The sequence below is a fragment of the Daldinia childiae genome (assembly GCF_008694065.1).
Source record: "Daldinia childiae strain JS-1345 chromosome Unknown Scaffold3, whole genome shotgun sequence".
NCBI lineage: Eukaryota > Fungi > Ascomycota > Sordariomycetes > Xylariales > Hypoxylaceae > Daldinia > Daldinia childiae.
Genome location: NW_022984644.1, coordinates 2,439,237 through 2,462,907, shown reverse-complemented (window position 1 = coordinate 2,462,907; position 23,671 = coordinate 2,439,237). Strand labels below are relative to the sequence as shown.

Genomic DNA, 23,671 nt, shown 5'->3' with positions numbered 1-23,671 from the left:
AGTTTAAGATACACTCATGACATATTTAAGTAACTAGTAGATGTTCTATTGGCCAGTATATTTATGCTTAATGATTGCCGATAGTCTGACATCTGCTTCAAGTATAGTATAAACTTTTTTTCATTGCTCATCAAGTAGAGGCTATAGGAGGTTATACTATGGATCGGTAATTTATTTGAATAAGTGGTACGGCATGAAGCCATAGCTGAGTAATGATCATCATATTTATCTACTTCTCTGTATCCTACCTACGGTATGATTCTGGTCTTAGATGGCCCTAACAAGGTTATACAACTCTCATAAATAGAAAGCAAAGAATTGAACAACATTTATTATAAGCTTATATAGAAGGTAATCAGGGTATTGCCAAAAGGGTTCTGAATATTGCCACGCTTCCGCCTAGTTCCTATTACGTACGGGGCCCTGTCTATACGACAACGACGAAGAACACTGGTAAACTCGGAACGGATACCAATTTATCAGGCTCATTCCGCATTTAATCGCAGCCCCTATCGCCGAATAAGTAAGCGATGACTTAGGTTACCTCAAACTCGGTTCACTTTCTCTTATCGCCTCACTACTGGCATGGCAGATCGTCACGAGGCCTCTAGACTCTGTGGGGATTTCCTATTTTAGCTCGCCATCCAATATACCACCATGGCGAAAAATGAGGGGAAATGCTGCATTCGTAGGACATCAAGCTCATCGCTAGCGAGAACATTATCGGCTCCGGCACCATTGTATGGACCATTGTATGGACCATTGTATGGACCATTGTATGGGATTTGTTTTTCGGCGGGCCTGGGAAGCCAAGAGTGCGGAGTCAATGCCAGGGGATATGCGAACAATAAGATCGTCGCTTCAAGTTGCTCAATCCCACATAAACCCTAAAGAGCTATCAGACACATCTGCCGGGCTTGGCGTCGTGTATAATATATACGACACTTCTTGGGAAGCCGACTGGGCGCGATTCGTGTCCTCGCAGGGTCCTCGAAGCTGGCTAGATATGTATAGAGTGCGGAGGGTTGCAGCCGGGCCAACGATCTAGGTACGAGACTCCAAACCGGCTAAACTTGAGATTAAGAGCGTATACTCTTTTCGATAGCGATAAGATGCCAAGAGGTGGTGTCACCCATTGGCATCCCTAGAGCTGTCGTGTAAATCCCATGCGAGAATCAAAACAGGATTGAATAAGTGACATCTACGATGCAGATGGATAAATGACAAAAGGCAGTGTGGGGGAGGGGGAAGTTACATCAGACTCCCCAAGAATATGGAGGATAGAGCTCCGACAACGCCTTCATCATCGTCGTCTGTCTATAAAGTAGAAGGGGTCAGGAGCTAGCGAGTGATAAGATGAAAAGGAACCTCGAACGCTGTCCTTATCTCTATCGACATCGACGACCCTAACTTACATCTCACCTATCCCAAAGCCAGCAGACGAATTACAATGGCCATCTCAACCGATGTTCCCCAGACCGTGGAGTGGAACGGGAAGAAGGTCCCGGTCTACCCCATGGAGATCATCGACTTCTCGAAGCTGCTCTCTCAAGAGCCTGCCGAGATCGAGAGGCTAGTTAGCTGCTGCCAGGAAACAGGATACTTCTACCTGGACCTGAGAGGCATTGACGGCCGCAGGATGCTTGAGGACCAGCAGGACACTTTGAAGCTCATGTACCGCTTCTTCGATGCTCCTCTTGAGGCCAAGAACGAGTTTGGCCTTGTTGCACCGCATCTCGGGTGAGTGACACCTGGCTAATTCGCTAGCTAGCTAGCAAAAAGGAAAAGACAAAAAAGAAACATTCCTTACTAACAAGTGAGTAAAATAGATACGAGCCCGTTGGCTCGCGTACCGGTGTCCTCGAGAACACCAAGGACGGTTACGAGATGATCAAGGTCTCCCGCGACGAGATCCAGAAAGACAGCCCTCACCTACCAGCCGTCATCAAGAACAGCCCGGACATGAAGGTTCTCGAGCACGCCATCGCGGGCGCCAACATCGCCACCAAGACGATCCTCTCAGCTCTTTCCACCGGCCTCGGGCTCACCGGTGCCTCGCGCTTCGAGAACACGCACCGCAACGACCGACCCTCGACCAGCACGATCGCCATGATGCACTACATCCCCTCCGACCCCACAGCCAAGAACATCGGCCACCAGAAGCACACCGACATCAGCTCGCTAACCTTCCTATTCGCCGAGCAGTGGGGTCTGCAGGTGCGTCCCCCGGGAGCCAAGGAATTCGGCTTCGTAGAGCCCAAGGACGGTATGGCGGTCATCAACGTGGGCGACTCGCTGCGCTTCGCCAGCGGACACACCATGCAATCCTGCATCCACCGCGTCGTGCCCCTCGACCCCACCGAGCACCGTTACTCCATCGCCTACTTCCTGCGCGCCGAGAACGACGTCATGTTCACCGACAGCGAGGGCCGTCTCATCACCGCCGGCCAGTGGCACGACGAGAAGTTCTTCGCCTTCACCAGCCCCCCCGAGATCCAAGCCCTAGCCCCGAGCTCCATGATCCTCGGCGGCATGACCGAGGAGGACGAGCCCGTCGAGGCTACCGCGTCCAAGGATGCGCCCAGCCCCGTTGTCGGTGCGACTACGCTCGGCGACTCCGTCCAGGTGTACTAGACAAACTGCTTAAATCAAGTGGCTTGTCGCCTCTCGGGTTAAAGGCTTCCAAAGAATGGTATATAGAGAAGGGAGATAGTTTGGCAATACTTACCTGCCGACTTACCTACTACTAACGGTCGTTATGCCTGGAGGACTTCCGCGAAAAAAAAAAGGAAAGATGAATGTCCTACTTGTCTCTCTTTCCGTACTAAACCGGCTGGTACAAACTTCTAGATCGCCTCGCGTATAAAAGGCGGATAGATGGAGGACATGAGCATATTCCATAGTATTATATATGTAGTCTTCAATGGGATTATTCTCCTTTGTCGTTATGAAGATCTTGATTATTTCATCCAGTAGGCTTTTACGTGACTGCGCTACAACCGATCTTTTATGGGCAAATATGTAGCAATGGCTTCTCATAGAGAGCAGGACGCATTTTATTAATAAAATCTGCGCAAAGCAATAATGAATTACATCTGGACCGGGCGATGATCGTACGGCAAAGTGGTCAGATATGGCCTTGTCCCCTATACATCTATCGATCGACCTCGCATCGTAAAGACGGCACCTAAACTAACACCTACGGCTTAATTAATTCCTAGTCCACCTAGACCGCGAGCCAGGTTATCAATATCGTTAGCGTGTTGAACTCCCGCAACAGGAGTATGGTTAGTACCACCGACGGGCGCTCCACACTCCGGACATCTGGCTTGCTCCATTGGCATCCCGCACTCGCCAACTGTAAATGGATGGTTGTTCGCACACTTGTACCAGTGGCCGGTCCCGGAGAACTCAGATGCCATAGCACGGTATACCGCCCGCATCTCATCCGTAGATACAGTATCGTAGAATACGCTATCACGTACCATCTTTTCCGTCGCCTCGATCTCCGCCATCATCCCCTTGGTTTGGTCGTTATACTTCGCGACTAGTTCACGAGCGAGAGCTAGGTGTTCCTTAGCTTTTTCCTTGAACTTTTCGGCCTTTACAGCGTTGGTGTTAGACCCATCCTCTGCTTTCTCGGCTGAGACTAACACTCGGCTGAAGGCGCAAAACTGTGCAAAGTATACGTGAGCCTCAGTTTCTTGTCTGGGATATCCCGTGGCCTTGGCACGCTCTGCGAGAGACTCGCACTCATCCAACTGTAGGGAGAAATCCAGATTTAGCTCCCCTCGACTCTCTGTCAGCGAATCTCGCTGCTTCATGAAGTCGGTAACGACGATAATATCGCATTTTAGGGAAAGCGTGCATGCCTGTAAGTGCCCCTTAATCTGGATCCTTGTCTCATCAAAGGCAAATACCCCCTGAGTTTTCTGCTGTCGCGTTGCATGTAGGACAAAGTCGTTAACGCGCTGGAAAGGCTGCTCTTCCCTTCTCACCTGCCCGAGGAAATTGTTTATTCGCTGCCACAGCTTAAAAGCTTCTTCATATCTGTTGTCTCCTACCCAGTCGCGGATAAGTTGGATCTGTTTCACACGGCCAGCCGAAAAGACTTTCTTGTTAGAGCGGGTATCTTTCTGTAAGACTCGGGGAGGGGGTGGAGCTGTTGAGATGCGCCCCTGCACATCGAGTAGAAGTTCTGCAAGCTTGCTATACTCAATCTGAGACCAAGAAACGAACTTCTTGGTGGACTCATCGAGCATGGCTCGTCGGACTATTCGCCCATATCGCGAGATACTACGTAGGGATCCACGGCAAGTCGGACAGACTTTTACCTCCTCCATGGAGAATGGTTCAGAGGTGTTGAGGATGGCCACTGGGTTATCCTCAGCCGACATCTTGTAATGGGCCTTCATATCCATGATGCCATCCATGTTGGTCTTGGTGGCGAAATGTCCACAGTCCGGGAAGATACAAGGATCCTCGTTTAGGTCGATTTCATGATATTGCATACCCATGATAAAATCTACCATAACCGACTTTATCTCTTCGGAGCAGCAAGTTTGGCAGAATTTCACGTTGGGGCACGTCTCTCCGCATACAGATGGACATTGATGTCCACAACTCAAGACCTTTTCGCACCTTTTCGAGCAAGGTACCCAGTCACAAGGTGCTGCACAGGGCATAGTACACTTCGCGTGGGGACAGCTGGATGCGCAAGTCTGCTCGGCGCATGGCACGCAAGGTTCGTGGCATTTCTTGCTGCATTTAGAATGGCTACACCTAACTTCGCATGGTGCTGGGCAGAGCGGACATTCGGTTTCGCCGTGACATGGCTGTTGACAGGTATGGCGACATGTTGTGTATGCTCGGCCACAGGCTTGCTTGCAGATAGGGTGGACTGCTTGGACGATTCTGCCTTCTTTCCTCTCCTTGCATTTATAGCATTGACTCTGGCAGTTATGACCACATGGCCGAGGGTCGAGACACATCTTTCCACACTTGTAAGTGTCGACGCTAACGTCTGTGTGACAAGGCACATCAACGCTATGTCCACAACCAGGCACAGTCTTCGAGACTATTTGCTTGCAGCTGATGTTGGAGGGGTTTTGCGCTTGCCAACATAATGCTGCGAATATTTTGTGGCCACAGGCAAGAGTAATATTGATGTTTTGTAAATATTCATCACATCGAGGTTTGCAAGGTTCGCCGCAAAGCAACTTGCAAGGATGTTGGCATCCCTTCTTAGGTCTGGGGCAAGGCTCCAAACACTTGACGGCGTTGTGTAGATTCTCATGGTGGCATCTGTTGATACATGAATGTCCGCACGAGAGACGTCTGTCGCACTGGAGTATACATCCTCCTTCTGGTGCGACTCGCAAGAAATCGTCAGCCTTTGATACTAAAAGGGGTGTATCAGGGTTGGGATGACGTGGACCTAGAAGATTGACGGTTAGTATTTCGATGGCTCAATAAAGGGAAATTCTTACAATGCAACTCCAACTGAGCCCCTAGATTTTCGTTATCTGCAAGAATATCTAAGACCTTCGCCCACATAGGCACATGTCTATAAGTGTTTGCATTGCCGATCAGATACATGCCGTGTTGAGCTCGAGATAGTAGTACGTTGATACGATTAGACGTGTTCAAGAATCCACAATCCTTCGCGGCGTTGCTCCTCACGAGAGAAATTACCACGACTTTCGCTTCCTCGCCCTGGAAGTTATCGACAGTTGCTAATCGAATACTTTTCAGGAGGGTTTTCTTGACGGTGACGGGCTTGTGGGGTTGAAGAGCTATATTATCGGCTGCTAGTTGATCAGCATCGAGAGCTTCTAGCTCTTCCAGATCTCGCTCGCCAACAGAAATTTCAAATAATTTCGCCATCTCGCGGCGAAGTCGATTAAGTTGCCCTAGATATGGTGTGATGACAGCGATATCATCCGAACCATATGATCCTTGTCTTACCAAGTGCTGGACGAGTGCTATAGTCATTTCGACTTCAAAGGTATTTGTACGTGAAGTTGTCATCGGATCGGGCTGAACTTCTCGATCCTCAGGTGATTCGTGATGCATCCAGAACAACCGTTTTTTCATACCATAGATCTCTGGGTATTGAGCTACCGGGCCACCATCTTCAAGCCGAGGGTACAAGGTTGATCGAATCAACTCTGAGACACTGGGGTGCATTCGCCTTTGGGTCTCTAGAGTATCATATGGTAATTTCGGGTCTGTATCATATGGCGGTTGGATTAAACGCTCGAATAGAGATACATCGAGGGAGTATTGACCACCTCTTGGATTCGTACTTTGGAGTTCGTAGTTTACTATCTGGGGTCTTAGCTGTTGGTGGTCGCCGATCAAAATAGCATGTTCGACAGAGGGGAGGAGGGCAGTCAAGGTATGTGCTTCGAGGACCTCTCCTGCTTCCTCGCACAACATGACTTTGCATCTTAGCTTTTGGAGGAGACCAAGATTCCTCGCCAACCCAGTAGTTGTAACACCAACCACGTCCGCTTCATGCAGACATCGCAGGTCAACGTCACGAGACACCTTGTCTAACTCATCTGTGGTATGTTCGTAACTCTTATACTTCTGTATGATGTCGGTTATCAGCGGGTCGCGTATTTCTCGCAGCCAATAATTGTAGAGACGTTTTCTCTCTGCATTGCTCATGGTCCAAACATCCGCATAAATTAATTGAGCTATTTCGCGAGGAGCGTGGTTTTCACGTTGGCCACTAGTTCGCCATTGGCCGAGGAGTTGGCCAGGCTTTCGACGCTGTTGCTGTTGCCATCCCTCTTCATCTTCAATCCCAAATAGAGCATTGTGGTGGGTTTTATGATGTATAGAAAGGTAGTTTCGAATCGAAACTGGAGTTTGGCAAGCTGCAAGATCATTGATGGACTGTGTTATCGTACGGACATCTTCATCGCGTTCTGACCTCAATTCCCACATCGAGCCCTTTTCAGCCTTAGTACGATCCGCAGTTTTGGCCACGGCGCGGAGATTGAGGCCCTCTAACTCCTCTGATTTCGACCTTGACCCGATTCTAATAATCTTGACTCCATCGCGCATCAGGTGCACCAACAACTGATCTAGGGCATGGTTGGTATAACACACGCAGAGAATAGGTCCGAGGTCAGCCTGGAGTTTATTTGCAAGTAACACCTTTATTATCTTCTCGCCGGTGAAACCTGTATTTATTCACGTTAGTACTTTTCATTCATCCACGGCCCATAGAATCACTATTAAGACACATATCCTCCTAGAAAAAAGACAAGAAAAAAAAAGCATTTTACAGCGCAAAGGATACTAAAGATTGATGCTTACTTTTTCCAGTACCTGGAGGTCCTTGGATCAGAGCCAGCTTTCTCGATAATGTGTTTAAAAGAGCGCCAGACTGAGTTGCATCAAGAGATGAATGGCTTGCTAACTCTCGTGGGTCTAGCGGTCTTCGGGGTGAATGACGCAGAGTTGCATTATCTTGCGTAAGGCAGCTGAGGTCGAAGGAGAAATTCGGCTTCGTGGTGTACTGGGGAGGACCGACATCTTTGACTCCCAGATCAAGCTCCGCCTTAGCTGGAGCAATGAATTCGTCAAAAGGCACATCGGACTTTTTCGACATTCGCTGAAGGGCTATAAGTGTATGTTGGAATGAGGGAAGGAGAACACGAGGGAACTCCACAAGGCATCGTTGCTGTTCGGGGCCGATATTTTGAAACCATCGAAGTGCTTGACCGATATCATGTGGACGGGCCTCGACAAGGTGCAGATGAACATAAGCCCATACATCCTCATCAGCAAGAGATGGTTTATTCGAGGGCTCTTCGTTCTCTTCCGCCTTTCTAACGCCTTTTTGGTCGCTCGCTATGATAGTACTATCACCAACCACGCAAAACAAGACGGAATCGTTTCCGGAAAGCATGCAGACAAGGCCCCCAGGTTGAAGACGCTTGGAGTTACTCCACCAATCCCTCCGCTGCTGGACACTCTTCTTAGATGTAGGTTGTAGAAATTGAACTAGCAAATCCATGCCCTGGATTCTATCAAAGCTAGCATCAACGATTTCTGCTTGTTGATATGCGTATGTACGAATAGAATTTCCGTTACCATGCTCCTGCTTGCGTTTGGGATCTTTCATTGCCTTGAGTTGTGCGCTAACTGCATCTCGAAGCTGGCCTACTGTATCTTCTCGTAGTAGGCGGAATTCTCTGTCAAGGCGCCCACGAATTCCGGGTACATGAAATAAAGAAGGGTCGGTAGTTGGCAAGTATTCGTTACGTATCGAAGTAATTTCTTCATGCGTAGGAAGAATTCTAATATCGCATATGTCAGTGTGATCATTATCGTGTCGTGGGCCGTCTGCTGAAAGTCGTCCTGGCAAATCTTTGCGTAGAATAAATTCAGCTCGAGTCACCGGAGCTTTCTTTGCTGTCTTAGCCTCGGTTAGTGCATCACCAACCTTAAGACGCCGCTGAAGGTACTGTAAGTGTTTCCGAGCTTGGGCTCTGGAGAATTCGTTTGGAGAAAGGTTGGCAGCTTGGATGGGACTTTCGAAACCCTTGACAATTCTGGTGAAGTTATCGTTAACAATGTTACTTGTATTACAGTCGATCACGGTAGCTAGGACCGAAAGCGAAAGTTCACATGCAGAAACCCCGTATTGATCATCATTAGCCATAGGCAAATGTGACCAAGAGCCTAGAAGATCTAGGATAAAGTCATATAGAGTACTCATTCGCCTCCCACCAATCCCTAGGATGAAGTTGCAAATGGCAGCAACTTGTTGCTCAAGTACATTGGAATCAGCAACACGAGGATGAGTGAGGACTTGGAATAGTGGCTGTATCTGACTCTTCCATAGGTGTGCTTTAGTGAAGTTGTTCTCGGCCAGGGGAATCTGTTGATCGACGAGATTTTTAATAAATGCGAGACCAGGATCTTGGGCCATAAGCTTCACTGTTTCTTGGGAAGCCCCAATATCTCCTTCCATTAATTGAAGAGCAAGCGTGAAAAAACGGTCGCACGCCTGCTGGTTTGTAGAAGCAAACGAATAAGTAGAACGTGAGTTTGATGGGGGTTGGTTGAGTAGTCTCTTCCATTCCCGGAGACGGTCTTGGACTGGAGCCTGTCCTCCTTGTCTGTCATTGCGCCCTGTTGATGTCCCAGGTGAACCTGACGAAGATAAAGATGATGCATCATGGGAGAATTTGCATGCTGCACCAAATCTACATTTTCCAACCCTGAAGAAATGGTGACACGGACCTGGGGTTGACCCGCGATTTCTTCTAGATGTGCATGTCAGCTAAGCGGGAACTTTGAGGTCGTAACAACTACTCTGTGAAATGTGATATGGTTTGCTTGCGATTAAAGGAGTAATCTCACCTGTCCATTATCGCAACGTGGAATGATCTTAGTTAGGCGATGATTGAATAGAACAAACAGAGCTGCAAGGGAAAAAGAGATGTTGTTGGCAGCCTTGTTTTTATAAGGAGTGCGCGGCCTTACTGAAAAAAATAGATACCTCACTATTGTGGTTAAGGCACAAAATTGTGCATCGAAATAACTAGAATGAGGTAAGTGAGAGAAGTTGAAGTAAAAAAAAAAAAAAGAACAACAGAGAAAGATGATGTAGGCAACCTGCCGGCTTAAACAGCAGGCACAAGGCATCTATGGGTCGCGAGGCGGCCACGCACAGTAACTAGGTGATAGGTACCTACGTAGGTTACCTAAGGTAGGCATACTTCCATTTCTTGCATCATTAATTTGGCCCTCTTACAACCCGTTTACAGCAGTACAGCAGTACAATAGTGCATCATCTACATGTAACAAGAACCAGTAATCTGCCTTCATACTTGATGAACAAAGGGCTTGTGTAACTATACTAATAGATACCAACGATACCAACGATACCAACAGCAGGGGTGAAACATCGATTAGATACGGTCAACCGCTGATCATGTTGTACTTTAGCCTTCGGAAGCTAATAAGGGAATACGCAGCATCGTGATGAGGCTTCAAGCACCGCCGATTCGCCTAACAGTCCATTCAAGTGGATATCGTGAGGCCTAATACCGACCGCTGTGAGGTCCGAGGCCTCCTCGGCTGGTTCGCCGAGTCCACCCCAACGTCCGACCCGTAGCCAATCATACGATCGATTTTGACCGTAAACGCCTCACTACTCATTCGCATGCAAACCAGGGTGAATGCTGTTGAAGGCTATCAACTCGATATTTGACAGGTTATCAATCACTGCAGCTTTTTTTTAGTAAGGCAGATTATTTAAGACAGGGGCGTTGGAACTTGATACCTTCTACTTACATAGATGGAAGAGATAATATCTCCACCGAAAGTTAATCGTTCTAATAGATATACTCTCCGGGGGTCGGGATAAATTATTACATGTCGTTTTTAATGATATAAGCGACTTTGTGTCTTCCCACGACAGGTCAGCCTCGCGAATGTAAGAGAATAATAAAACTATTCAAAGTGATAGATGGTAGTGCATCTAGTTAAGTGCTAAAATCATAGAAATAAGATATTTTCTGATATCTTGACATGGTCATTCTAGAGGTGAACCGGATTTAAGAGATGAACTGGATTTAAGAGTGTTGGTTCGGATCGCATTGAAAGGTACCTAAGGTAAGGATCAACCTAAACCATTCTCAATTTTGGCCTTTTCATATCGTGATTTCATTTGCAAGTAGTCCGTATATTAACTCGAACCTGACTAGGTAGGTATATAAAAAAGAGGATATTAAAGCTATCATATCAAGATCAAATAAGGTTATCATGTAAGAATCTGTAAGAAAGATGTATTGACGTTGATCGAAACGAGTTTCTTAATTAAGAAACACGCTAAGAGCTGCACCCCGGCAGACCTTTCTACATTTCTCTAAAAAGGGGAAGAGATCACCGCTTAACCATATTTTGGGAATAGTGTCTACATACTAGACATGAATACTGCTTGCGAACTGCAACTAACCAACTACCTATTTCAATAAACTCCACTGACCTTTTCCGTATGAACTGCTGAGTAAGTGAACCAGGAACCAGGAACCTTGAAGATTATTCAAATGTTAGCAATATTTGGTAATATCAATCCCAGTCCTTCGTCATCGTTCATGCCCGGGTTCTGGGCGCTGTCGCAGGTCCGCGCACTCCCGTTTCATCCGATGAGACGCGAAATGAAGCGAACATCGAATGTGTTACGGAGATTTTCGCGGCTTTTACATGGCCGTCACGGGTTTTACAGTAAGTCCATGACATATGCTCCATATTGTAAGTCATTCAAATATATCCACTATGTCTCGTTCCTAGTGATTTTTCTGTTTGATCAGCTTCGGTTCATGATTTTTATTGAACTCACTCATATTGCTGGTCAATCTACGCTGTCATAATTTCATCTCATCTCACCATCTCGTCCCATCTCATCAAGATGCTGTGCAAATCCCTTCTCATCCTAGCGGGTGCATCCGCAACTCTGGCTTCCACTCCTAAAGGCTTCGAACCTGGGACGACATCTGCTCTGCTAGTTTCCTTTGGCGATGTCGCCGCAGCAGATGGAAATGTCCTAGAACAAGCGGGTAAGTCTTAGACCCAGAATTCTTACTTATAACCCAGGTTTGCTAACAATAATTGTAGCAACACAAACAGCTCCAACCATAGGAACACAGTCTAAGGTTGATGGGACGTCGTTCGCGGTATTGATGATCGACCTCGATATCCCGACGGATAGCCCGCCGAATACGAACACTCTACTGCATTGGATGCAAACTGGTCTCACACAGAGTGCGGCGGCGACACCGATAAATACTTCAACAGGAAGTACGAATGCATTCGTATTCAAGGATTCTCAAGGACAAGGAGCATTTGCAGAATATCTCGGGCCGGCACCTCCCGCGAGGATTCCGCTGTCTCATCGATATACCCAAATCCTGGTAGATACATCAAGCGCCACAGAAGCCAACTTGAATATCCTTAAGGATGCGGCTGCAACCCGTTTGGGTTTTGATGCTTTGACTGTCTTAACACAAGCTGGACTCGCGGACAAAGTTTTAGCCGGCAATTTCTTCAACGTTACGAACCCCGGCCCGGCGACGTCCTCAGCTTCAAGGAACTCTACGACTGGGAATGGAAGTGCTGGCAGCACAGGAACTGGATCTGTTACAAAACCAACCCAGACACCGTTCGTTCCTATTAGTGCAGCCGTGGCGGACAAAGCAAGCGGAATGTTATTAGGGATCGCAATGGTTGGCGCTATATTTATTACTCTGTAAATTAAATGTAGACTGGAGAAAGGCGGTATGGAAAATATCATACAACTTTCAAAGTTACACACCGTTCATGTTTGCCGACATCCCTGCTCTTCGATCCGCGGAAATCACAGCAGTAATGACTTGAGCATAGTAGGCTCGGTGTTTCGGAGACGCAAGCAGCCAGATTATCCCATATAAGCTGCGCGAGCATCCTACTCGGGGAGATGCCGAAAATTCCAAAGACGCGCACGTACTTGACCCGCTAAGATGGAAGCTCCCATGTAACAGTAAGCTCTAGGTATTATTGCGGATAAATAACTACGCCCGGGGAAATAAAGTTGTGTTATGCCGAATTCTGCGATCGTGGGTTATCTTTTAATATACGCTTTTCGCCCGATATCACTTACACTGTACCGATGATCTTCGATGAGACCAGAACTGCCGCGAAGCTTTTGAAACTATATTTCGGGATTATGTAGGTACATGAATAAAATAGTACCCATTCTCTTACTTAGTTAGGACGACTTGACCAATCATTGATCTGAATGCTACATTGTTCCCAGATCCAGAAATGCTGGTTGTGTATCCCCTCCTCAACCATCCCCCATTGTCCTCTTGGCCGCCTTATTTGCTGCATTCCTAAAAGACTAGCTCCAACTCTTTGGCAAGCTTCCCCGCAAATTTATGTACAAGATATGTGAGGTATGTTTGTGTTTGTATTTCCAAATGTGACCCCACTTCACCGAGGGCCGAATACAAAGCTCTTTGCTCCATCCAAACAGCTTCGGATTATCTTCACCTAACTACCTACCTTATGTAATACCTAGGTAGGTAGGTAGGTATGTAGGTGGCCATATCAATCTTAAACGCATAGCCTCTCCATTAAGCGGATATAGCCGTTTTCATAAGCTAGCATAACTACTCCCTAGGCCTAGGCATTACCAGAGCTGACCGATAACCTAACGGTAGGCGTCCACTAGTCCGTCCCCAAGGACGAGGGGCATCAGAAGTGCGGGACCCTTGCCTCACACACCGAAACATCGCCGAAGCTTCCCGGCGGGCAACCGAGTCCCTTTGTGATCCAATATTCGGGATATACACCCACCCACGCGGGTTGGACAGGCTCAAAGAGATACACCCAACGTGCGTTTGGAGGCTGTGAGACAATAAACCCCCTATCTGTAGCCTCGGAATGCCTCATCTGTACCTCAATGTCGTTACCTCCACTTAGCTCACTGTGTACAAGGACTACATCAGATCAGGTAGACTATACGGTAGCGGAGTGTAGCCATAGTTCCTAGTTGTTATGCATACCTAGTGGCCATATTGGAGACTACTACGACTACTACGTGACCGCGCTCTGCAGAACTATCAAACGACGGGGACTATCTCTACCTCTGGCTAGCTCTGTACTTCAAAAAGAGCAGCTAAAACATTACCCGATAGTGTCCACCTCTCCGCTTCCCGAGCTGTTCTATGTTTGAATCGCTACGGACGAAAGATGCCGTTCTGGTCCCCCTTGACCATTGCTCATTGCTCTTTGCTCTTTGTTGCGCGAAGTGAGCTCCAACCCATAAATGGTCGCAATCTCCCTCCATCGTAGACAATTCTTTCTATGCTTCTCTTTTAATCATTCTACTTTCATATCTTCGTCATCAAGTTTCTTTTCCCAGAGAAGCTTAAACAGGACTAGCAAATTGCTTCATCAATAAGCTCTACACACGTACAACATCCCGACTTGTCCAACGAACTCACATCAGAAGCTATTAGTCTTATTAGATAAAGCTTCAAAAGACATTCAAAATGGTATTATTAGCTCGTCCCCTTTCCTCCTGCTGCATTCGTCCCATCTCTACGCGGGCACTCTCTACGACCACAGCAGCAGCTCGTTCTGTTCGCAATGCTCGGTCTTATATGCCACTGCGCGCTGATCTGACGTCACGCGCAGCTCTGGCGTATAAGAGTTCATCCGCGACCCTATTTAATCCCCCATCGTTACGAGTTCCTGCTTCGACGCGATTACTAACTACGCAACGTGAAAAGGTCAAAGTTCTATTAGTGCTATACGATGGAGGCAAGCATGCCGAAGAGGTAAGTGATTAAAAAAAGAAAAATAAGACAATATTCTTATTACCCAATTCCATCATGATGTTTTTTCCTTTTTTTTCTTCCTTTTCCCTTTTACTCCAATTCTAAAACTCGCCCTCTTATACCTCTTTTGCCGTATCCCCGCAATACCGTTTCTCGCCATGCGCAAACTGTCCGTCCAATGACGGCGATTTGACGCGTCATTGGCTGAAACGTACATGCAATAGTCTGTCTTTGGTAACTAGAGGTAGCGGCAGATGTAATGGTTGAAAGAGAGGGAGGGGGGAAAAGGGGGCAGAGGATGAGGGGTAATTGGAACAAGCGACTCTCTCTACAACCCCGAAGTTTCTGAAGTCCCATCACGATTTACTTGCCTCTCTCCACTTTTACAGCATGAGCATGAACTAACCTATCTTTCTTCCGTCCAATTATAGGTGCCCGAGCTACTGGGAACGACCGAGAACGAACTTGGTATCCGAAAATGGCTCGAAGATCAGGGTCACACACTCGTTACCACATCCGACAAGGAGGGAGAGAACTCCACCTTCGACAAGGAGCTCGTAGACGCTGAGATCATCATTACTACTCCGTATGTGACCTCAACTGTCTCTTTATAGTTTCGATATCGTAATAGAAATGTACTTGAGCTTGAGTGGAGAGAAGAGCAAGACACTACACTACTATCACTATACGATTAAGAGAATTACCACAAACCAAAACTAAACTAACACATGATAGCTTCCACCCAGGCTACCTAACCGCCGAGCGATTAGCCAAGGCTAAGAAGCTAAAGCTCGCCATCACTGCCGGTATTGGTTCCGACCATGTGGACCTCAACGCGGCAAACAAGACGAACGGCGGTGTCACGGTAGCCGAAGTGACAGGCTCTAACGTCGTGTCGGTAGCAGAGCACGTGGTAATGACGATCCTAGTCCTAGTCCGCAACTTCGTGCCGGCGCACGAGATGATCGAAGCCGGCGAGTGGGAAGTCGCCGCCGCCGCCAAGAACGAGTACGACCTGGAGAACAAGGTTGTCGGCACGGTCGCCGTCGGCCGCATCGGCGAGCGTGTCCTGCGCCGCCTCAAGGCCTTCGACTGCAAGGAGCTCCTATACTACGACTACCAGCCCCTGAGGCCCGAGGTCGAGAAGGAGATCGGCTGCCGCCGCGTCGACAGCCTCGAGGAGATGCTTGGCCAGTGCGACGTCGTCACCATCAACTGCCCTCTGCACGAGAAGACCCGCGGCCTATTCAACAAGGACCTCATCGCTAAGATGAAGCCTGGTGAGTATACACACAAACATCCCTATTCGACGCTCACACGACACTTTAACTAACATTCACAAGGTTCATGGCTGATCAACACTGCTCGCGGCGCCATCGTCGTGAAGGAAGACGTAGCCGAGGCGCTCAAGACGGGCCACCTACGAGGCTACGGTGGTGACGTGTGGTTCCCCCAGCCGGCGCCCAAGGACCACGTTCTGCGATACGCCAAGAACCCCTTCGGCGGCGGCAACGCCATGGTACCTCACATGTCGGGCACATCAATCGACGCACAGAAGCGCTACGCCGCCGGCACCAAGGCCATCCTCGACAGCTACCTGTCCGGCCGTCACGACTACCGCCTTGAGGACCTTATCGTCAAGGACGGCGACTACGTCACCAAGGCCTACGGCCAACGAAGCAAGGCTTAAGCGTAACTACTTTAAACCCAAGCTTAAAACACGGATGGCGTGGCATGGCTAGCTTTTCCGGAGATGTCTAATTACCTATACTTTTTTTGTATGACACTTTACTACTATTACTACCTATTACTAAGTCATAGTCATCATTATTGGAATGAAATGATGGGAAGGATGATGGCCGGTTGGTTCCCGGTTTGCAGATAGTTGTATTGACGAGCAAGGCTATATGAACCTATGAATATCTCGTCTGAGGCGTGTATGGCTACCTAGATAGTTAGTATTATAGCATAGCCAATGTTTTAAACACGACCAACTTTTAAACATCTTTTATAAAGGTAGCTAAGCTAAGTTGTCTGTGTAATAAGTTACATATGTCTTAAGCCACCAAGCTTATGCCGCACCACTAAGAGCTAGTTCTATCATATTCGATCCCTTGTGACCAAAACTCTTAACGAATAATCAACAGTAATCGAACGACCACCTGATGGAGAGCCAGTCTCAGCACCCCCTCATATGTAAGTGGCTACCGCTAGTCCATTCCCTAAACTAAAATAGGTGTCAAAGCCCAGCTCCCCCCTCTCCAGCACATCTCAGCTGGGGGCCGCTGACGTACCGTTTACACCACCAGCATACGATAACGGAGCCCATACCGCATCGTGTCGTCAGAGACATGGACTAGTCTCTCGCTCTGAACAAAGAAACTACCTAAACCAAGGGAGGCCATATTCCCATAGCTCTCCCATCAAGTATGTACTTAACTAAAAGCAACTATTACATAACACACCCAAGGTATTATAAATAACCCCCCTTTCCTCCAACCTTGATGGCCAACTTTCTCCCCCCCCCATCTCGACTACCTTCCAACCAATCAGCAATTGAATAGCATCTATTGCAACATAGTCGTTAAAGATTACAACTGCATTACTACCTCCTACTATAACTACTTTGACTATTTAAAACAGTCCAATAATAATCCCACAATGGCTTGCAACTGCAACAACGCCGGCTCCTGCACCTGCGCCAGCTCTGGCACCTGCAAGTGCGAGCAGAACTGCGGATGCGCAAACTGCCCTGTTAGTTAACCTCCTATTTACTGCATTTTTCTTTATCATCGTGTATTCTTAAGTACCTAATACACTAACCCTGAAATAGAAGAAGAACTAAAGCAAAGAGCATGGATCATCAAGACGGAATTGGAAGAATGCTAGTTATTGAAACCATCCATCCTTAATATCAACTTTTAAAGTTATTCTTGTAAATTAGCTATCTATTACAGTTGGATTTGGATGTGACCAGCGGGTAACTTGGAATAGTTCCAGTCATTCCTTAATAACAAAATTACAAAACACAATATATCGATGTTCAATAAACATCTTTAATAGCCGTTGTGAATGTTCAGGCTTCATTCATTAAGCTTGCTTGTTTATGCATCGTCCATAACACGTCCCGGCCCTATGCTAAATCACACCTAAACACCGACTATGCAATATTTCCCATCCTATGTAATCATTATTCTTCGTCGCTGCTATCAACAATAAATCCCGCCCTAGCCCGCCGCCTCGTAGGCGCTTTCGCAGCAGGCACATCATCGTCATCCGCATCTGCATCTGCCATCTCGACATCTTCATCAGTAGCGGCCGGTGCCGAACTGGGAGGCTCCTTCGACAAACGCCTTCTCTTCGCGCTCGATACCGAGCCCGCACGCGGACTTGATGACAACGGCGTATCATCCGTCCTTGGCGTGCCATTCTCTCTCCTTTCACCCTCATCTTCATCTTCATCCTCCGACCCCTGCGGTAAGATGAGATCATCATCATTATCGCTATCGTGCCCCAGTAGCTCCTGCGCCTTGCGCTTCTCGGCCTGTTTCGGGACAGCGGATGTCGTAACTGCAACCGCGTTTTTCGCCGCCGTCGCACTTTGCCGCTTCCGAATGCGTTCTTCGTTGGCGTAAAACTCGGCCCACCGCTCTCCATCGTCCGACTCGTCGTCACTCGCGTGCACATACAAGTCACTCTTAAACCGCCGCGCCTTGGCTTTTTCACGTTCCTTACGTGCACGCGCTTTCTCCTCTAGTTGATCTTCGCTAGGCTCTTCTGCATCACTGCCGCGCCGTCGCCGCCGTCGGGTCTTCTTCGGCTTATCTAGAAACTCGTCTGCTACCTTTCTTGCCGTTGGGCCGCCTGCAGGGAAGAGAATTTCGTCGTCGTCGTCGTCAGCGATACCTTCGTCATCGTCATCGAAGACTGCCTTCTTCCGTACTGCCGCCTTCCTCCTTAGCTGGTCTTCAGCTAGCTTGCCGTCGTCGAATGTTGGCGGATTGAACTCGGCCTTTTTGATTAGGTCGAGGGAATCCTGTATTTGGTCGGCTGTCACGTGCGGCGGGATAACCCAAGCAGATTCAGGAGTCTCGTCCACGCTTGGAACGAGTCGTTCAAAACCAACGAGCTTCATGAGAAGTCGGAGATGAGAATTCTTGAACATGGCAGTGCGACGAGCATCATTATCCGGGCGTATAGCTGAATACGTATTAGTTGCAACTCATTAGAACTTGACTGGGGAAACCTACAAATAGGAGGAGATTCTTTAGGAGCATTCTCTTCATTCTGCTGCTCGCCTTCATTACCAGCTCCTTCTATTGAGGGCATTGCTTTGTCAGCTGCTTCCCAGGCCCTTTTCTCGGTTTCTGCTGTAGATAGCTGGCCCTTAACCCAGTTGATATGATCAGCCAGGTTTTTATCCAGCAAAACACCAACAGCAATCGCAATTTGCTGTTCCCGCTCCTCGATATGTCGGAACTCTAACTCGGCTCCCGGCCTGGACTGCGACGTAGATAGGGTCTGTTTCTCGTAACCATACTCCAAGTAATGTGCTGTAGCATTGATTTTAGAGAACAGCATTTCGATGATCAATTGTGGCCGCTCCTCGATTTTGCGGATGCACTTCTTCAGAATCTGCTTCGCCAGCTCCTCCCATTCCTTGAACATTGTTGAGCCCTTATCCAGAGGTTCCTGGCCCTTAATCATACTGTAGAATAATTGTATAATGTCGATTCGAAAGAGCATAACACTCATATTCTGTTTAAAGGCTATGCGGTAAAAGTACCGATGTGCCCGCTTCAGTTGAGAATCATTTAGGTCCTGGTAGTATTTCGTGAATTGGACGAACGTATCCACCACGCCTTGAGGGGTAAACCGATTCACAAAACGACCGAAGTCGAACTTTCGTTCGCTTGATGTTCGTTCCGCATTCGCCTGGTCGTTCTCGGAATCGTCTTCCTCTTCAACGGGGTTCTCTTCGTCATCTCCAGTGGCTTTCGCGGCCTTCTTCTTTTTTCGGACACGTCGTCTTGACCGTACTTGCATATCCACGTTCTGTTTCGAATACGCTTCCAGAACGCGAAGGTAAGTCTGTGTAAGTTCAGTGCAAGCGTCGAGATACTCGAAGCCTTGATCCTTGTAGTTCCTTGCAATATTCGCAATTCTGTCGTGCGTCTCCTCTTCGTAAAAAATGCGGCTAAGAATATTATCTGCAATCTCTTCGTCTTCCTCATTACCTGACTCTGACATCTCTTGAACTGTCAAAAGTATCTGAGTAAAACATCGCATAGCAGCGCATAACACTTGCCAACGCTTGCTTTCTAACGAATCTCCAATGGCTCTATTCAACGTAATAAATGTTTGCTGATTGAGCACCCCAGCAACAAGGTTGAAATAACCAAAATCTTCAGCGCTAGCCGACTTGCGATCCTTCGCGGCCTTCTTCCGTACTCTTTCAGCTTCCAGAAACCAGGATACTAGATAGAAGAATTGACGCGAGTGATATTCGAAGATATAGTCTTTTTGCTCGTCAAGCTTCTTTCGGACGTGCTGGAAGAGAGGATTGAAGCCAGAATCTAGGAATTCCTCCACGAAACCTTTGAGCTGCTGTCGCGCTCTAACGTTTAGTGATACTGGAGGGCCTAGATCCTTTGGCTCCATTTCCTCTTTCCTTGGTCTCCGTGGAGGTCGATATACCTTGCTGTTGTCCATCTTATGCTGTCTCTTCGCCGCATCCAGCAAGGCATCCTGGCCACTGATAGTTGAAACCTTGCCATCGCCTCGATCCACCCAGACCATAGTCCCCCATCGATTATGCCTAGATGGGGCCTTTCGATTGTAAGGCCGGTGCATTGCTGCCTCTTTATTCATCATTGCTGTGAGTTCGTTCGACTGTGTCTTGCTAAGCTGCTTCTCATCCATGAACAGCTTAGAAACATCAACACGCTTGACTAGATGGAATATAATCTCCATCACAATGATGCCTTCCTGGTTAAAATCCTCCCCCGTATTGGAAGCAATCGTAAGGAGAGTAAGTAGAATATCTTGATAAGAAAACGCATCAATTAGAGCCGATCGCGAGATCTGAGATTCGTCGCCGTCGTATTTGATTCCAGGGGGTGGCGAAATCATAGCAACATTTCGTATGAATAGTAAGATTAGCTTGATGATGCCTTCGTCACGTCCAGATCGATCACCACGGGACAGAGCCATAGAAGGTAATGCAACCCGTACAGCGGTATGAAGAACCTGGGCAGCATCGAAGTTTATTATAGCACGCTTATAGCCGACCTGGGCAATCTGTAGCACCGGGAGATGTCGATGGTGGTTGATGGTCATCTGGTCGAGATCCCGTTCCAGTGGCCATGTCAACGGAACCATAATCTCCAAACATGCCAGAGCAGCCCTCGCCCTAAATTTATTGTCGGTCTCGTTTTCGGACCAAGCCGCGATAATATGTAATAAATCGCCCTCAATTATGTTCGCTTCGGACAAGCATCGCGCAACATCCATTCGGTTCGTTTTCTCGTCGTAGAATCGAATCCATTTCTTAATATCACGTAAAACCTCTAGGGCAGAGTCTCCAAATACGTAGCGTCCATCATCGTCAGCACTGAAACCACCAAGCTACATATCGCAATTAGTATTTTATTATTAGCAAAAGGGACGCAGCAAAAACTACTAACAGCTGAGACAAGACTGTTGACGTGCGCCCGAACTTCGGGATGCACTACATCAGTAGTAGTACGATCCGAAGACTCCATGTCGGCGGTGAGGAATTGTTTCCTTACACCTAAGTTCTCACAGTTGTTCAATCTTGAATAGTCGTCATTAATGATCAATGCCAAGAAGGGGAAGGCTTGAGCTGGTATAAATTGAAAACGCGTGTTAAGACGCGTTTTAATTTACAGAAAGACGCGCCAATCCTCTTCCAATCCATTGGAGTGGGGCCGAGGGGTCTTGTGGCTTGTGCACTATACAAGGTACCTTTGTCATAAGCCCCACAGATATCCGTATCCCGAGGCTATCCGGTAACTAGCCGGTTCATCCGAGTCTACACCTCATCCCAAAGATATCCTAGAACCTCAGCCCAAAGTCTAACCCGATTTGGCAAAAGCTAAGACCTTGGATCCAAAGGTTTGATTGGTTACAATTGACAGGGTCCCCGCTTTGGGGTGAGCTTTACCGATCCGTACATCAGGTGACTTTGGGGTGAGCTTTTGTGTCTCATTAAAATATAAGCTTAAATGCCCTGTAATTACAGCGCGTTGTAGCCACTAAGTTCCCTATATTACAGCGCGCCACAACCACGAAATTCCCTATATTATAGCGCTTGACATTTAATCAATTAAATGTATACCTTTACCTATTCCTTATTTTTTACTTGATTTATATAATCAATTATAAATTAATTAAAAATTAATACGTAATCGATTAACAATTAATTATTAATCGATTTTTAATTAATTACATAAAATTATTTATATTTCATTAAATATCATACTAATGTATAAAAGTATATATTTGTATAAATATAATGTTAATGAAATGGTAGTCGAGTTTTGGGTGCGTTAGTACTATTGGGGTGGGAAAAGGTCCACACTTGCTTAATTGGGTTAGACTTTGGGCTGAGGTTCTGGGATAGCTTTGGGATGAGGTGCGCCCTCGGTTCATCCCTCATCTTAACTTACAAGTCGTCACAACTCGCTAACTTACCTCTACTCAGTGTTAGAGTGTCATTCTAAATTTATATAATGGCGAGCGCAATTGGGAGAATAAGAGCTTCTCAGCTCACCCGTCAAATTAGGTACTTTAGCTCTAGCCCAGCTCGATATGGAGCTGAGGTGAAGAGCCTAGGCGTCATAGGCGCGGGTCAAATGGTAAAACTTGCTTCTATCACATGTAATTCAACGTCTTCACCACTCAGCTCACATTTTCTCAGGGCCTAGGTATAGCTTTGGTCGCCGCTCAGAGAGCTGGTGTTCCCGTTACACTTGTGGACTCTTCAAAGGCTTCACTTGATAAAGGAATTGGGTTTGCAGGTTCGTCGTATTATTCCCAATCATGACGTTCATTCAATATGAATTGGAGTACTCAATAATATCCAGAAAAATTATTATCAAAGGATGTTTCTAAGTCACGCATCACACAAGAGCAAGCGGATGAGGCAAGATCTCGGCTCTTGCCTACCACAGCTATTGAAGAGCTCTCAAAGGTTGATTTTGTAATTGAGGCCGTGCCGGAGATTCCGCAGCTGAAATTCGACATATTCGCCAAGCTTGCTGAAATCTGCCCGAAGCACACTATCCTAGCAACCAACACATCGTCCATCTCCATCACGAAGATCGCCGCAGCGACTACTAAGGACCCCACCGACACGTCAGCAAGTTCTCGCGTAGTATCAACTCACTTTATGAACCCCGTACCCATCCAGAAGGGTGTCGAGATCATTAGCGGGTTACAGACAAGCGCCGAGACCCTCGAGACTGCTGTTGCCTTCTGTAAGGCCATGGGGAAGATACCCTCTGTGTCTGCGGATTCCCCAGGATTCTTAGCGAACCGTATCCTGATGCCGTATATCAACGAAGCGGTGATATGTCTAGAAACCGGCGTTGGTGACCGAGATGCTATTGATGCCATCATGAAGAACGGCACGAATGTACCGATGGGACCGCTCCAACTAGCTGACTTTATTGGACTTGATACATGCTTAGCTATCATGAAAGTCCTTCACCAGGAGACAGGAGACTCAAAATACCGACCGAGTGTACTTCTCGCTAAGATGGTAGATGCTGGCTGGCTAGGGAAGAAGAGCGGTAAGGGCTTTTATGACTATTAAATGAGTATAAATTAAAAGTCATAATATTATACATTTATGTCGGATCAGGACATGGTTTCGGGTTTTATGATTTCAATAAATAGGTGTATATCTATCGGAAGGGGGTTGCCCGCTCATACGCCACTACAGAGGCGGATATCAAGGGGGCGAAGAGTTCCGAGAACTAGAGGGCCGAAGTTGAAACCATTGTAAGGAAATATACCAATAGAATAGATTACTTAGGTACCTACGTGAATACCTTAAGCAATCGTCAACATCAAACAACTTGCCCAGTTATGCCGATATTAAAAGGCGCGTATCACTATTCGTAGCCCGGGATGTATCGAGTACCATCAATAATAAGTAATAAAACGATATAAACAAATAAATGTAAGCATTTATTCGGGGTTGCTTCAGGTCGTCATGGTATAAACCCTTCAAAATCCAAAGTCTCACGGAGAGGACTGGCATCTTAGAGCTGGTGATGATGACAATTTCTGCC

At 47.2% G+C, this 23,671-nt stretch overlaps 6 protein-coding genes across 7 annotated transcripts; 4 read left to right on the top strand and 2 right to left on the bottom strand.

Moving 5' to 3' along the window:
• Positions 1-1,450: 1,450 nt before the first annotated feature.
• GL218_03389 (putative 2og-fe oxygenase superfamily protein) lies at positions 1,451-2,634 on the top strand (the record flags this gene model as incomplete). The annotated part of the gene is made up of 2 exons (XM_033579948.1): positions 1,451-1,740; positions 1,830-2,634. The coding sequence occupies 2 exons, from the start codon at positions 1,451-1,453 to the stop codon at positions 2,632-2,634; spliced, it is 1,095 nt and encodes a 364-aa protein (XP_033436695.1).
• Positions 2,635-3,206: 572 nt separating this feature from the next.
• On the bottom strand, positions 3,207-8,683 carry GL218_03388 (the record flags this gene model as incomplete). Of its 2 annotated transcripts, XM_033579946.1 has the most annotated exons (4): positions 3,207-4,525; positions 5,357-5,437; positions 5,490-7,196; positions 7,333-8,683. In XM_033579946.1, the coding sequence occupies 4 exons, from the start codon at positions 8,681-8,683 to the stop codon at positions 3,207-3,209; spliced, it is 4,458 nt and encodes a 1,485-aa protein (XP_033436694.1). The 2 variants fall into 2 exon arrangements, with proteins under 2 accessions (XP_033436694.1, XP_033436693.1); XM_033579947.1 differs by lacking the exons at positions 5,357-5,437; positions 5,490-7,196; positions 7,333-8,683 and having other exon boundaries at positions 3,207-4,433.
• A 2,757-nt stretch (positions 8,684-11,440) lies between these two features.
• On the top strand, positions 11,441-12,281 carry GL218_03387 (putative phosphatidylethanolamine-binding protein pebp protein; the record flags this gene model as incomplete). Its single annotated transcript, XM_033579945.1, has 2 exons — positions 11,441-11,588; positions 11,647-12,281. The coding sequence occupies 2 exons, from the start codon at positions 11,441-11,443 to the stop codon at positions 12,279-12,281; spliced, it is 783 nt and encodes a 260-aa protein (XP_033436686.1).
• Positions 12,282-14,063: 1,782 nt separating this feature from the next.
• On the top strand, positions 14,064-16,041 carry GL218_03386 (putative formate dehydrogenase; the record flags this gene model as incomplete). Its single annotated transcript, XM_033579944.1, has 4 exons — positions 14,064-14,351; positions 14,783-14,937; positions 15,087-15,631; positions 15,695-16,041. The coding sequence occupies 4 exons, from the start codon at positions 14,064-14,066 to the stop codon at positions 16,039-16,041; spliced, it is 1,335 nt and encodes a 444-aa protein (XP_033436685.1).
• Positions 16,042-17,541: 1,500 nt separating this feature from the next.
• Positions 17,542-21,115, bottom strand: GL218_03385 (Topoisomerase 1-associated factor 1; the record flags this gene model as incomplete). The annotated part of the gene is made up of 3 exons (XM_033579943.1): positions 17,542-18,551; positions 18,602-20,978; positions 21,038-21,115. 3 exons carry the CDS (start codon positions 21,113-21,115, stop codon positions 17,542-17,544), a joined length of 3,465 nt encoding a protein of 1,154 aa, XP_033436688.1.
• A 990-nt stretch (positions 21,116-22,105) lies between these two features.
• On the top strand, positions 22,106-23,190 carry GL218_03384 (putative 3-hydroxybutyryl-CoA dehydrogenase; the record flags this gene model as incomplete). The annotated part of the gene is made up of 3 exons (XM_033579942.1): positions 22,106-22,231; positions 22,294-22,393; positions 22,460-23,190. The coding sequence occupies 3 exons, from the start codon at positions 22,106-22,108 to the stop codon at positions 23,188-23,190; spliced, it is 957 nt and encodes a 318-aa protein (XP_033436687.1).
• Positions 23,191-23,671: the final 481 nt, after the last annotated feature.